Genomic DNA, 14,879 nt, shown 5'->3' with positions numbered 1-14,879 from the left:
TGAAACCCTCCCAAATTTGGTTATGAAAATAAAGTTGCTGCAAAGCTGAAATATTCATCATTTAATGAACACGAAAAGGTCAGATTTTGGCAAGACAAAAGTTTTATCGCCCACAGAAAATAATGTGAAATTCACACAAATAATTACCTTCTAATACAAAGATATGCTGCATAACATTGGTGAATGAAGTTGTGGTGCGATTAGAGCCATATTTAATATTTTGTGTGACTTCCATGAGCTTGAAGGACGGCATCTGTCACGAACCACGGGGGGGTCACTCAGAACTCCCCCGTGCTGGCCACCAATGTCACGATCGGGGGGGTAACCAGCAGGAGTCACCCCTCCTTTATACCTCCTGACCGACAGACAGAGCACGTGACGCGCTCTCTAGCGCCCCTCTTATAGTCAGGCCAATTATGGAATTGCCCGAAAATAAGCAAGGAGGCCGCTATTCTCCTGTGCCGATGATTGAAGGGTCCCCGGTGAGAGTAGGGTATATATTCCCCCGACCTCCGCGGACGGAATATTTAAGAACCTCCTCGCCTCTCACTGGCCGCCCCACAATGATCCTTGGCACAACTCGCTGCCACCAACCGATTCACGGTAACTATTAGCCGAACACACAGACGTGGGGTTCAAGATCGAGATAACAGAACAGCCCAAGATTAATTATATAATTTAATCGGCCGAAGCCACACTAGAAACTACAATATATACAATAGGAGATCTACAGAATATACATAGGCCAGAGTACAGTTACAAGCAAGATATGGATTACAAACAGGTATACAATTCAATCAGTTACCTTGTGCGTCTGGCCACAGGGGGGCGCCGTGGACCAGGTTTCCAGGATCTTTCCCACAGGTCTTCCCTGACCAGACCCCCCGAGCAAAAGAACACTGGAAAATGGCCGAAGTAGGGTTATCAACCTGGGCAAATCCAGGTTCCCTCCTACCTTAGTGACCTCACAGGGAAGCACTGCTCCACCCCTGGCTGGAGTTATGGACAATATCCACAACAGGGAATATGGGCCATAACTTTGCCTGGGAGCGTCGTAGGCGGACGTCAACGCTCTCATTGTGACAGCTATGAATTTAGCTACAGAACGAGAGGACTCATGACTTGTCTACTAGTTCCCCATTGGCTGATATCACGCCTGGGGTACTTCCCAAGGTCCCACTCCCATAAAAAAGGTGTGCCAGCATCCTCCGCATGCGGAAACACCATTTTTATGGTTGCCATATTTATCGGAAATATGGCTTGCGAGATATTAACCATATTTTACTGGAGTCGTTCTGTCTGGATACTTCCATAGCCTTATAATGAGATACAACCTCTTGTTACAGGGTGACGGCAGGGGGTCATCCTGTCTCCACTGTTCCCATGTCATCTAATCTCCATATCACAGGAGATGGCCATGGGATGTGTTGCTGGGATGTGACACCTTCCCAGATGTTGGACATCTGAGACCAAGAAGGGAGGGGCACTGCCAGGGAGTGATGAGAGCGATTATGACTGGAAATCATAATTCCTCTTCATATCCCAGGATTTTCCTCACACCTCCCCCCTTTTGAGGGCGCTAGGGGGCAGCACACTCCGGTGTTCCCCCGTGCGCCCGTCCGCGACCTCTCCTTGTCAGGACAGCCCGCCTGCGTTACCGTGGTCACGGCCCCTTTTGTGGCGAATGGTGAAGTTGTATTGCTGGAGCGCAAGACTCCATCGCAACAACCGCCCATTCGTCCCAGAGACGGTGTGCAACCAGCTGAGGGGATTGTGGTCCGTCTCCACGATGAAGTGGCGCCCGTATAGATAGGGTTGCAGACGCTGCAGGGCCCATACTATGGCCAGGCATTCCTTCTCCATTGTGGAGTAGGCCACTTCCCTTGGTAACCGCTTCCTGCTCAGGTACAAGACGGGGTGCTCTTGACTCGCAGAGTCCACCTGGCTGAGCACCGCACCGAGGCCGAAGTCACTGGCGTCGGTCTGTACTACAAACGGCCGCGTGAAGTCGGCTGCCTGTAGCACGGGCGGGCTGGACAGGGTGTCCTTTAGGGCCCGGAAGGCTGTCTCGCAGTCCATTGTCCAATCGACTGCAGAGGGCAGCTTCTTCTTGGTGAGGTCCGTCAAGGACTTTGCCAGGCTACTATAGCGTGGAACAAACCTCCTATAGTACCCGGCGGTCCCCAAGAAGGACATCACCTGCTTCTTGGTCCTGGGGGTGGGCCAGGATGCGATGGCCTCCACTTTCTCAGGCTCGGGCTTCAGAGTTCTCCCGCCTACCCGGTGACCGAGGTACTGGACCTCGCTCATGGCCAGCTGACACTTGCCCGGCTTGATGGTCAAACCTGCCTGGTGGATCCGCCTGAGCACCTGTGCTAGATGCTCTAGGTGGTCCTCCCAGGTGGGACTGAAGACTGCAATGTCATCCAGGTACGCGGCCGCGTACCCTTCAAGTCCCTTGAGCAGGGTGTTGACCATCCGCTGGAAAGTGGCAGGGGCATTCCTCATCCCGAATGGCATCACCGTGGACTCGTACAGTCCAAATGGGGTAATAAAGGCAGAGCGTTCCCTGGCCTTGCGAGTCAGGGGGATCTGCCAATATCCCCGGCTCAGATCCATGATGGTCAGGTACTGAGCCCCAGCCAACTGATCGAGCAGGTCATCGATGCGTGGCATTGGGTACGCATCGGCGACCGTGACAGCATGGAGCCCCCTGTAGTCCATGCAGAACCGATTGGTTCGGTCCTTCTTAGAGACGAGGACTACAGGCGAGGCCCAAGCGCTGTTGGATGCCTGGATCACCCCGAGCTTCAGCATCTCGTCAATCTCCTGGCGCATGTGTTGCTGCACCTCCAGGGAGACCCGATATGCTGAGCGCCGGATCGGGGGATGATCCCCAGTGTCCACGTGATGGACAGCCAACTTGGTCCTTCCGGGCTGGTTGGTAAACAACCCCCGGAAGGGGTGTAGAGTGGCCCACAGCTGGGACCGTTGGTCCTCCAAGAGCTGGTGGCCAACCTCCACATCCTCAATGGATCCACCTGCCCTAACCTGGGCTAGCATATCCAAGAGGGTTTCCGCTTCTCCCTCCTCGGGCAGGTTGCACACGGGGAGCGCACACGCCTCCCGCTCATGATGTGCCTTCATCATGTTCACATAGAAGGACTTCCGCCTTCCACGGGCAGGGTCCAGGGTGACCAGGTACGTTACGGGGTTGAGCTGCTGGTACACGAGGTATGGGCCTTCCAGGCTGCCTGAAGCTTGTCCTGTGGTACGGGGACCAGTACCCACACCTTTTGACCCACTTGGTAGGTCCTCTCACAAGCGTTCTGGTCGTACCAACGCTTCTGATCGGCCTGGGCTTGAGCCATATTGTCGTGTACCAGTTGCGTCAAGGCCTGCATTTTGTCCCGGAAGCGCATGACATACTCGATAACCGACACTCCAGGGGTGGCCAAATCCCCTTCCCAAGCCTCTTTCACCAGAGCCAGGGGGCCCCGTACACATTGACCGTACAGGAGCTCAAACGGTGAGAATCCTGTTGAGGCCTGTGGAACCTCCCGGTAAGCAAATAACAGGTGTGGGAGATACCGCTCCCAGTCACGCCCGTGGGAGTCGACCAACATCTTAAGCATCTGCTTTAAGGTGCCATTGAACCGCTCGCACAGGCCATTAGTCTGTGGATGGTACGGGCTGGCCACCAGATGTCGCACCTGGACTTGCTTACAGAGGGCCTCCATCAGCTGGGACATGAATTGGGTCCCCCGGTCAGTGAGCATTTCCTGGGGAAAACCCACTCGGGAGAAAATCTCCAGCAATGCGGTGGCCACCTTGTCAGCCCGAATGGACGACAAGGCCACTGCTTCTGGGTACCGGGTGGCATAGTCCACTACCTTCAGTATGAAGCGTTTCCCGGAGCTGCTGGGGATGGCCAGCGGGCCGACCAGATCCACAGCCACCCTCCTGAAAGGCTCATCGATGATGGGCAGAGATACCAGTGGGGCTTTGGGGTGTGGCCCCGCCTTCCCCACTCTCTGACAGGTGTCACACGAACGGCAGTAGGCAGCCACATCGGCCCCCATTTTTGGCCAGTAGAAATGCTGGTTTAACCTGGCCTTGGTCTTAGCGATCCCTAGGTGTCCGGCCATCGGAATCTCATGTGCGATCCACAACAACTCCATCCGGAACGGATAGGGTACCACCAACTGTCGGTCCCTGGACCACGCCTCTGGTGAACCCTGCTGGACCGTGACCCGGTACAGCCGTCCTTGGTCCCAGACCACTGGCTCCGGGTCCGAGTCCGAGTGAGGCTGTGCCGCCTGCTCCTTAAGAGCTTTCAGGCTGTCGTCAGCTTCTAACGCTGCCTGAAACCCCTGACTAGATGTGGCCAGAATCGACGAGACTGTCACATCTTCGGTCAGTACCCCGGGACCTGTGTCCTGACCTCCACCTGACTCGGCTGCCACTTGGTCAGAAGGGACCTCCGGGAGGCCCCTTGGCTTCCAGCACTCCCACTGCGGGTGACAGCGGCCACAGCCGCTGCGACCGTGGGTCGTACCTGCTCCTCCTCCGTTCCTGACCAAGTCGCCGGTTCAGGCAGACCTACCTGGCTTCCTGACACCCCGGTTGTGGGGGAACCATGCACCGAGATCTTACCTGGGAGCACTTCCGCTCCTGGGCCAGCCCCAATCTCACCTGCCTGTTCCCCCCCTGCAGCAATAGAACCCCGCTGTGAAATCTCTGGGGACCCCACATTTGCTGTGGTAGCCCCCACCCCACACACTGGTTCTCCCCCTGCAGCACCCTGCTCTCTGCTTATCCCTGCAGAGGGCAACAGATCCCAGCTCACTGGCTGATTACTTGTAGAGGCATGGTCACACCTTTCTCTGACCCCCTCCCCTGTCACAGCTGCAGCTGTGTGTGTGTCTATGGTGTCTATGCAAGCAGAAATATCAGAGTTCACTCCCTCCTCCCTTACATCATTCATAGATAACACATTAACATTGTCAGGAGGCATGTCAGTACTGGCTGAAGGTTCAGCCCTTGGGGGGGCCCCAAACTGGGAGGTTATCTGCCCCAAATCTGTCCCAAGTAGCACGTTTGCAGGGATCCGATCAGTTACCCCCACCTCCCTCACCCCTCGTCCTGCACCCCAGTCCATATAAACGCTGGCGATGGGCAGCGCCGGGTCAATGCCTCCAATCCCGGAGACAGCGAGGGTTTTTCCAGGTACCAAGTCTTGGGGGGACACCATCTCAGGCCGCACCAGAGTCACCTCCGAGGCGCTGTCTCGCAGTCCTATGGTCGTAGACCGGCCGACGGTGACAGGTTGGAAGCTGTTCAGGGACCTACCACCACCCCCAGCCACACAATACACCTTGGGCGGCCCTTGGGACGGGGACGGGGCCTTGGGACGCTGAGGGCACATGGCCTTGAAGTGTCCAGGTTGATTGCACTGGTGGCACCGTCTTGGTTCTGCCACGGGCCTGGAGAGGGGAGTTGAGGGGGACACCCCCTGCAGTCTAGGGGCAGGTGGGGCAGTCGCAGCATTCATCTTATCCCCTCTCCAGGTGCTGCTGGTGGCCGCTCTCCTGGCCTCAGGAGCCCGATTGTTGGTGTAGTCATCGGCCAGGGCAGCTGTAGCCGTGGACCCCTTTGGCTTCTGGTCTCGGATGAACTGGCGGAGATCCTCAGGGCAGTTCCACAAGAGTTGCTCCGTGATGAACAAGTCCAGGATCTCCGGTCCGGTGGTAAGCTGCAGGCCTTGGGTCCAGTGGTCGGCAGCTCGGGCAAGGGCCCGCCGGTGGTCAGCCCACGAGTCCTTTGGTCCCTTCTGCAGGGTCCGGAACTTCTTGCGGTAGGACTCCGGAGTGAGGTTGTACTGTTGGATCAGGGCCCGCTTGATGGTGTCGTAGCCCTGATCTGCCTCAGTAGGCAAGTCCCCAAGGATATCCAGGGCCTTACCTCTTAAACGGGGGGTCAGGTATTTGGCCCACTGGTCCTTGTCCAGATGGTGCTGCAGGCAAGTCCGTTCAAAAGCAGTCAGGAAAGAGTCCAAGTCTCCATCCTTCTTCAGCACGGGAAAGTCCTCAACACGGACCTTTGGAAGTTTGGTGTCTCGAAGGTCATGGGTGGATGATGAGGGCTGGAGCTGAGCTAGCTGCAGCTGGTGGTCATGCTTTGCCTGTTGCTGTCGCTCTTCACGCGCTGCCTGCCGCTCCGCAGCCTCAGCCTCACACGCTGCCTGTCGCTCACGCTCGGCCATGAGTACCTCGTAGGTATCCTGGTCTCCAGCCATAAGCCTGGCCAGGGCAGCTTGAAGGAGGGCCTCTGCACCTCTCAGGCCGGAGGGATTGGCAAGGGGTGATCTGCGGCACGCTGCGGAGCCTGGTGATTCACTGTCCATTGCAGAGCGGAGGGCTGGCATCTGGCTCGTTGAGGACCCTTGGGTGAGCTCCTCCTCATCGTGTCCATAATTGCCAGGTTGTGCGATGTCCTCTGCAGAGCGGTTCTCTGACGTTGGGCTCCTGGAGGACTCGTGGTCAACCTCATTGCTGTCCACAGCACCGTCCTCCCTCTCTTCGGCTCCTGCCTTAGCATCGGCCAGTTCTTTAGCTTTGCTCCTGGTGTTCTCAGCCATTGTTGCAGACTTTGGTCACTGACACAGAACTGCCACCTGATGCCTCCACACACCGCACAGTGTCTGCACTCTGACACTCTAGTGTTGGTCTGGTCTGAAGACCCCAGCAGCCACAGCTGCCGCAGGCAGTCTTTAGTGTCTGGGAGTATGGGTCTCACACTCACACACACTATTATCTCGATCCCACCGCTGCCACCAATATGTCACGAACCACCGGGGGTGGTCACTCAGAAATCCCCCGTGCTGGCTACCAGTACTTCACAATCGGGGGGTAACAAGTGGGGGGTCAACCCTCCTTTATACCTCCCGACCGACAGACAGAGCACGTGACGCGCTTTCTAGCGCCCCTCTTATAGTCAGGCCAATTATGGAATTGCCCGAAAATAAGCAATGAGGCCGCTATTCTCCTGTGCCGATTATTGAAGGGTCCCCGGTGAGAGCAAGGTATATATTCCCCCGACCTCCGCGGACGGAATATATAAGAACCTCCTCGCCTCTCACTGGCCGCCCCACAATGATCCTTGGCACAACTCGCTGCCACCAACCGCTTCACGGTAACTATTAGCCGAACACACAGACGTGGGGTTCAAGATCGAGATAACAGAACAGCCCAAGATTAATTATATAATTTAATCAGCCGAAGCCACACTAGAAACTACAATATATACAATAGGGGATCTACAGAATATACATAGGTCAGAGTACAGTTACAAGCAAGATATGGATTAAAAACAGGCATACACAGTTCCAGCAGTTACCTTGTGCGTCTGGCCACAGGGGGGCGCCGTGGACCAGGTTTCCAGGATCTCTCTCACAGGTCTTCCCTGACCAGACCCCCGAGCAAAAGAACACTGGAAAATGGCCGAAGTAGGGTTATCAACCTGGGCAAATCCAGGTCCCGCCCTACCTTAGTGACCTCACAGGGAAGCACTGCCACTCCCCCTGCATTGAGTCAGAATTATCCAGAAAGGGGATATTGGCCATAACTTTGCCTGGGAGCGTCGTAGGCGGATGCAAATGCTCTCATTGTGACCGTTATGAATTTAGCTACAGAACGAGGGGACTCATGACTTGTCTACTAGTTCCCCACCGGCCGATATCACGCCTGGGGTACTTCCCAAGGTCCCACTCCCATAAAAAAGGTGTGCTAGCATCGTCCGCATGCGGAGACACCATTTTTATGGTTGCCATATTTATTGGAAATATGGCTTGCGAGATATGAACCATATTTTACTGGAGTCGTTCTGTCTGGATACTTCCATAGCCTTATAATGAGATACAAACTCCTGTTACAGGGTCACGGCAGGGAGTCATCCTGTCTCCACTGTTCCCAGGTCATCTAATCTCCATATCACAGGAGATGGCCATGGGATGTGTCGCTGGGATGTGACACCTTCCCAGATGTTGGACATCTGAGAGGTAGAAGGGAGGGGCACTGCCATGGAGTGATGAGAGCGATTATGACTGGAAATCATAATTCCTCTTCATATCCCAGGATTTTGGTTTAGGTGATGAAAATAAAGTTGCTGCAAAGCTGAAATATTCATCATTCAATGAACACAGAAAGGTCAGATTTTGGCAAGACAAAAGTTTTGTCGCCCACAGAAAGTAATGTGAAATTCACACAAATAATTAACTTCTAATACAAAGATATGTGGCATAACATTGGTGAATGAAGTTGTGCTGCTATTAGAGCCATATGTAATATTTTGTGTGACTTCCATGAGCTTGAAGGATGCATCCATGCGGCTCAATAATGATTCATACAATGTATTGATGAAGTCATCAGGAATAGCAGAGAATGCATCTTACCTGCCTCCCAGAGCTCATCTAGACTCTTTGGTTTTGTCTTCCAAGCTTCCTCTTTCATCCTACCCCAAACATGCTCAATGATGTTCCTGTCTGGTGACTGGGCTGGCCGGTCCTTGAGCACCTTGATCTTCTTTGCCAGGAGGACCTTTGTTGTAGAGATGATGTATAAGATGGAGACCGTCCTGCTGCAGAATGTGACCCCTTTTTTGATTGGGAATGTAACAGGTAGCTAATACTTCTTGATATTTTAGGCTATTGATATTGCCTTCTACCTTGCAAATGTTTCACACCCCCCCATACTGAATGTAACCTCAGACCATGATCTTTCCACCACCAAACTTACCTGTTTTCTGGATCCATACGGGATCCAGTAGGTCTCCTGCAGTATTTGCGGTGGCTGTGGTGTAATTCAACTAAAGATTCATCAGAGAAATCCACCTTCTACCACTCTTCCAGCGTCCATCTGTTTAGCAGGCTGTGGGACTTGGCAAATGCCACACGGTTTTTAATTGCCTTTTGTTTAGTGCTGGCTTCTGGGCACTGATTCCACCATGGAGGCCATTTCCAGACCGAATCCTCCAAACTGTTCTAGGTGACACAGGGACTTGAGGTGACCAGGCCTGTTGGAGCTCTGCTGCAGTGGAAGAGGGGCTGGCTTTGGTTCCTCCTGAGCAGTTGTCTTGCGGTGTCTGCCGGACCTGGGCTTGTCAAAAATATCTCCAGTCTCTTCAAATCTTTTTTTTAATTCTTTGTACTTGACGCTGAGACACATTAAAGGTGCAGCCACCTCTGCAGTGGATCTGGTCTTCAGCCTCTTGATAATCAAGGCTTTGGTCGCAGGGTGGATTTTTCGCATGTTGTCAGAGGACAAGTTGCAGTTCACGTGAAGGTCTGGGGTGCTGGGTTTCTTCTTATACACACCCACTAATTAACCGATCATTAGTGAGCACAGGTGAGGATGTAAACTAGGATTTGGTGCATTATATGACAAGGAGAGAAAACTTTTATCTTGCCAAAATCTGACCTTTCTGTGTTCATTAAATGATCAATATTTCAGCTTTGCAGCAACTTTATTTTCATAACCTAAACCAAAGTTGGGAGGGTTTCAGCTTTCAAAAGAGTAATTTACGAAACCAATGGATGAATTTAAAGTCAGGTTATAAGCTTTTATTTACATAACATGGATAAGCGACAGGACTTCTCTCAGGGAGTGTATATCTCCATCGCCACTCCCTTGGCCTGTGTGTATACAGTATATATCTCCTTCTAAACTCCCCCCCCCCCCCCCCCGCCCATGTGTGTATATGTTATCACCCTCTCCTCTCAATCTACCCCGGCCTGTATGTATATGGTATATATCTCTCTCCCCTCTGTATGTATACGGTATATATCTCCGTCTCCCCTGTTTCCCCTTCCAGCTCTTTAAGGATGCGTGGCTCCTGCACATGAACACAAGTCCCTGGACGTGGCAGCAGCTGAAAGTGGAAAACGAGGAGCATGGCGCCCCCGAGCTGTGGTGCCATCCAGCCTGCAGGGTAAGTGCAGTGTGTGGCACTCCCGTGGGGGCAGTGTTTGGCAGTCCTGCGGGGGAGGGTGCAGTGTGTGGCGCTCCTGCGGGTGCAGTGTGTGGCGATCCCACGGCTGTAGGACGTTTTGGCCGCGGTTTTGTGCTTTCCTTTGTTGGGCACAGAATAGTGACCGTGTTTTCTCCATCCCCCGCAGGTCGGACAGTGTGTGGTGGTCTTCAGTCAGGCGCCCAGCGGCCGTGCCCCCCTCAGTCCCAGCTTGAACTCCCGCCCTTCACCGATCAGTGCGACTCCGCCGGCGCTGGCTCCGGAGACCAGAGAATACCGGTCGCACTCCCCGGTCCGAGCGCCGGATGAAGCTCCTTGTGTAAATGGCCGCTGGGGGACTCTCAGGCCGCGGCCCCCCAGGCAGACTGGAGGGGGTTCCCGGGAAGGCAGCCTGTCCCCCGCCCGGGGCGATGGCCTGTCTCCGGTCCTCAATGGTGGCAGCATATCGCCAGCGGCAGCCATGGACAGCCCCGTGCAGGTGACGTCTCCCTCTGCTGCGGACAGCTGTGAACACAGGGCGGCCCCCGCTCCTCCTCGCCGGGGCTCGCTGCCGGAGCAGAAGGATTTATGTCGGGGCGCAGACGATTGCTCCTGGAAACGGGGGGATTTAGAGCTTGACCCAACAAGTAGAAACCCCCCTGAACAGACAAATGGGGTGCACTCGCCCCCGCACGGCACCTGCACGCTCTCTGGAGCCGTGTCACCTGGAGCCCTCCGCCGGGGCCTGGAAGCCGTGCGAGCCCTCGTCACATCCTCACCCTCCTCCTCCTCTTCTTCTTCCTGTTCCTCCTACTCCTCCTCCTCCTCACAAGGGACCGCCAACCCTGTCAGCCCTCCGCCCCTCACCTCTCCGGGGTCTCCCAGCAGCGGCTGTGACGCGGCCTCTCCGCGCCCCGGCCAGGGTGACGGCCATTCCCTGCCCACCATCGCCCGTCGTCTAGGTCATCACCCGCCCCAGTCGCTGAATGTGGGGAAGCCCTTATATCAGAGCATGAACTGCAAACCCATGCAGATGTACGCCTTGGACATTCAGGGAACCCGCGACCGGGGCCGGGTACGGTGGAAGGTTTTCAGCAATACCTCGGTGGTGGGACCCCCCGAGACCAGTCTGCACACGGTGGTGCAGGGGCGAGGGGAGCTCATTATTTTTGGTGGTCTCATGGACAAAAAACAGAACGTGAAATATTACCCCAAGACCAACGCCTTGTATTTCGTAAGAGCCAAGAGATAATGTGGACGGCAGAGACTGGAGACCCCCCTCCTCCCGGACCCCTTTTTACACTACTTGTTCCCTTGTAATATGGTCCTTGATAAAAGCCAGTGTATGCCATGAGCGTCGCCCCCCGGCCCCTCCTTGTGACCCCCGCTCCTCTCTGCAGTGGTCTGCAACACGTGCCCAGCCACAGTCTATGGTGGGGGTCCTGACACACGGGGACGGGCGCCTCTAGATCTATGCTATTCCGGAAGGCACCTATAGCCCCCCCCTCCCCGCAGTCTCCCCGCCCTGACCACCCCACCCCCCCGCCGATATAGAGGGAAAAATAGTTTCAAACTTAAAAATATTATATCCAAAAGTTTAAATTGTTCGTTTCTTCCCGCTGTGAAAAGATGAAAACTCCGTCCGTGTCACCTCCAAGCCCCGCCGCTGCCCGTAGAGGTCCGGCCGCCGCCCATAGAGGCCCCGCCGCTGCCCGTATAGAGGCCCGGCCGCTGACCGTAGAGGTCCGGCCGATGATCGTAGAGGCCCCGCCGCTGATATTTTAGGCCCCGCCGCAGACCGTAGAGGCCCCGGCGCTGATCTTAAAGGCCCCGCCGCAGACCGTAGAGGCCCCGGCGCTGATCTTATAGGTCCGGCCGCTGACCGTAGAGGCCCCGGCGCTGATCCTATAGGTCCGGCCGCTGACCGTAGAGGCCCCGGCGCTGATCTTATAGGTCCGACACACTGTCATCCCTTACCCTCCAGGCACGTTGGAGTCTCCTGTGGATTATTAATCGGGCGCGGTGCCGGGGTATATGCAGATCAGTTATATGTGTATGAAAAAACATGTACCCTGGATTCACTGCGGAGGCTCCGAGCCGCCATTATCTGAGCTGGACCCTTGTTCCAGAAAACACCCCAAATACGAGGCGTCACCTCCCCCCCCCCCCGCTGTTGTGTTCTAATTCTTGGCTGAATGGAAGGTGTCGGGAGCCGCAGATGCCGCCGAGCCGGCCGTGTTGCAGCCTCCATGTGCAGAGAGGAGGGCAGGCGCCCCTGGATGGTGACACGCCGCGCCCACCGTGGCCCCAATCACCGGAGGAGACGCTTCCAGCCATCATTAAATTATTGCTTTGTTCTTTTATAAAAGCTGCATGGTCCTCCCCTCCCCCGAGCAGTCGCACCACGCAGGTACCGGCACTGCACACGGGCATCGCTCTGCCCCTGGTTGAGGGGGTTGGATCGCAATAAAGTTCCCTAATTCTCACCTGCCCTCGCTGCCGTTCTTTTACTGTCAAGTGCAGCTCAAGCGCCGGCCATCCTGACAACCTGGAGGAGGTAAGACCCCCGTATACAAGTCAGCAGGGGGGGACGCGGACCTCCGGACCCTCATCTGATAAATTGTATTTCAATAACAGCCTTTAGTGCTCAGAGTAAGGACAGTGGAGTCTGGAGGGTGGGGTGACAGAGGAGAGAGGGGGGATGAAAGAGGGGGGGGACGAAAAAGGGGGGGACGGAGGAGCAGTGGAGAGCCAGAGAGGTCTGGAGGGTGGGGAGACGGAGGCAAGGGGGGGAAGAGAGGGGGAACGAAAGAGAGGAGGGTGGGGGGATGGAGGAGTAGTGGAGAGCCAGAGAGGTCTGGAGGCAGGGGGGACGAAGTGGCAGAGGAGAGAGGGGGGATGAAAAAGGGGGGGACGGAGGAGCAGTGGAGAGCCAGAGAGGTCTGGAGGGTGGGGAGACGGAGGCAAGGGGGGGGAAGAGAGGGGGAACGAAAGAGAGGAGGGTGGGGGGATGGAGGAGTAGTGGAGAGCCAGAGAGGTCTGGAGGCAGGGGGGACGAAGTGGCAGAGGAGGCTGGAGAGACAGAGGGGAAGAGGGGACTGAGGTGCAGAGGAGGCTGCAGAGAGGGGGGACTGAGGTGCAGAGGAGGCTGCAGGGAGGGGGGACAGTGGTGGAGGAGGGCGCAGAGGAGGCTGGAGGGAGAGGAGATGGGGGTGCAGAGGAGGAAGAAGGGACAGAGGAGTCTGGAGGGGGGACAGAGGAGGGAAGGGGGAAACAGGCGTTTGGAGGAGGGAGAGAGGAGACTGAAGAGTCTGGAGGGAGTGGAGACTGAGGAGGAGGGAGAGGGGATGGAGGGGCAGGGGAGTCTGTTGAGGGGGGGGATGGAGGGGCAGAAGAGTCTGGTGAGGGGGGGATGGAGGGACAGAGGGGTCTGGAAGGAGTGGAGATGAAGGGGTAGAGAAGGCTGGAGGGAAAGGGGACGGATGGGCAGAGGATGAAGAGGGGATGGAGGTGCAAAGGAGGCTGGAGGGAGGGGGCATGGAGGTGTCGAGGGGGGATAGAGGAGTTTTAAGGAATGGGGGACGGAGTATGGAGGGAGGGGGGACTGGGGGGGATGGAGGAGGGACTGAGGGGGATAGAGGGGTCTGGAAGGAGTGGAGATGAAGGGGTAGAGAAGGCTGGAGGGAAAGGGGACGGAGGGGCAGAGGATGAAGAGGGGATGGAGGTGCAAAGGAGGCTGGAGGGAGGGGGCATGGAGGTGTCGAGGGGGGATAGAGGAGTTTTTAAGGAATGGGGGACGGAGTATGGAGGGAGGGGGGACTGAGAAGGAACAGAGAAGTAGAGGAGTCTGGAAGGGGGGACAGAGGAGGGAAGGGGAAACTGAGTCTAGAGGGGACGGAAGAGGAGAGAAGTCTGAGAAGGGGGGAGAGAAGTAGACGAGTCTGGAGGGGCAGAGGAGTGGAGGGTCGGGGGATGGAGGAGCAGAAGAGGCTGGAGGGAGGGGAAACGGGCAGAGGAGGAAGAGGATATGGAGATGCAGAGGAGGGAAAGGGAATGGAGAGGAAGCGGGGACGGAAGTGCAGAGGAGGCTGGAGAGAGGGGACACTGGAGCAGTGGAGTGAGGGGGGACGGAGGGGATGGAAGAGCAGAGGAGTCTGGAAGGGGACGGAGGAGCAGAGGAGGAAAGGGGAAATGGAGGAGTCTGAAGCGAGTGGAGATGGAGGGGCAGAGGAGTCTGTAGGGAGGGGCCGCAGAGGAGTCTGTAGGGAGGGGCCGCAGAGGAGTCTGTAGGGAGGGGACATGTAGGGGCAAAGGAGGTAGGGGGCATGGAGGGGCAGAGGAGTCTGGAGGGAGGGGGATGGAGGAGCAGAGAATGGAGAGGCAGTGGAGGGAGTAGTGATGGAGGAGCGAAGGGAATGAAGGAGTCTGGAGGGAAGGGGGACAGAAGGAACGGAATAGAGAAGTCTGGAGGGGGGGGACGAGCAGAGGAGTCTAGAGGGAGGGGAGACTGAGGAGGGGCAAAGAAGTAGAAGAGTCTGGAAAGGAGGAGAGAGGGGACGGAAGAGCTGGAGGGGTAGACAGATGGGGGGAGGAATCGGGAGGACGGAGAGGCAGGGGATGCTGGAGGGAGGAGGAGGAATGGAAAGGCAGGGGGGGATGCAGGAGGGGGAATGGAAAGGCAGGTGAGGCTGGAGGGAGGGGGAAACGGAGGAGCAGGTGGGGGAACGGAGAAGCAGGTGAGTCTAGAGGGAGGGGGTTACAGTGGGACAGGAGTCTGGGGAGGCGGGAGTGGAGATGGAGGAGCAGCTGAGGCTGGAGGGAGGAGGGACAGAGGAGTAGGTTAGTCTGGAGGGAGGGGGTTATGTAGGACAGGA

At 56.3% G+C, this 14,879-nt stretch overlaps 1 protein-coding gene across 1 annotated transcript in view; it reads left to right on the top strand.

Annotated features, from left to right (window-relative positions):
* The window catches only part of FBXO42 (F-box protein 42), a 67,198-nt gene extending 54,707 nt beyond the window's left edge, over positions 1 to 12,491 (top strand). The window contains exons 8-9 of the mRNA XM_075332465.1: positions 9,871 to 9,987; positions 10,175 to 12,491. Coding sequence (XP_075188580.1) covers positions 9,871 to 9,987; positions 10,175 to 11,257 — 1,200 coding nt within the window. The 3' untranslated portion in view covers positions 11,258 to 12,491. The remainder of the gene's footprint in view (positions 1 to 9,870; positions 9,988 to 10,174) is intronic.
* The last annotated feature ends 2,388 nt before the right edge of the window (positions 12,492 to 14,879 follow it).

The sequence above is a fragment of the Anomaloglossus baeobatrachus genome, unplaced genomic scaffold, assembly GCF_048569485.1.
Source record: "Anomaloglossus baeobatrachus isolate aAnoBae1 unplaced genomic scaffold, aAnoBae1.hap1 Scaffold_3344, whole genome shotgun sequence".
Lineage (NCBI taxonomy): Eukaryota > Metazoa > Chordata > Amphibia > Anura > Aromobatidae > Anomaloglossus > Anomaloglossus baeobatrachus.
The sequence above is the reverse complement of the archived record's forward strand: the minus strand, read 5'-3'. Positions and strand labels throughout refer to the sequence as shown.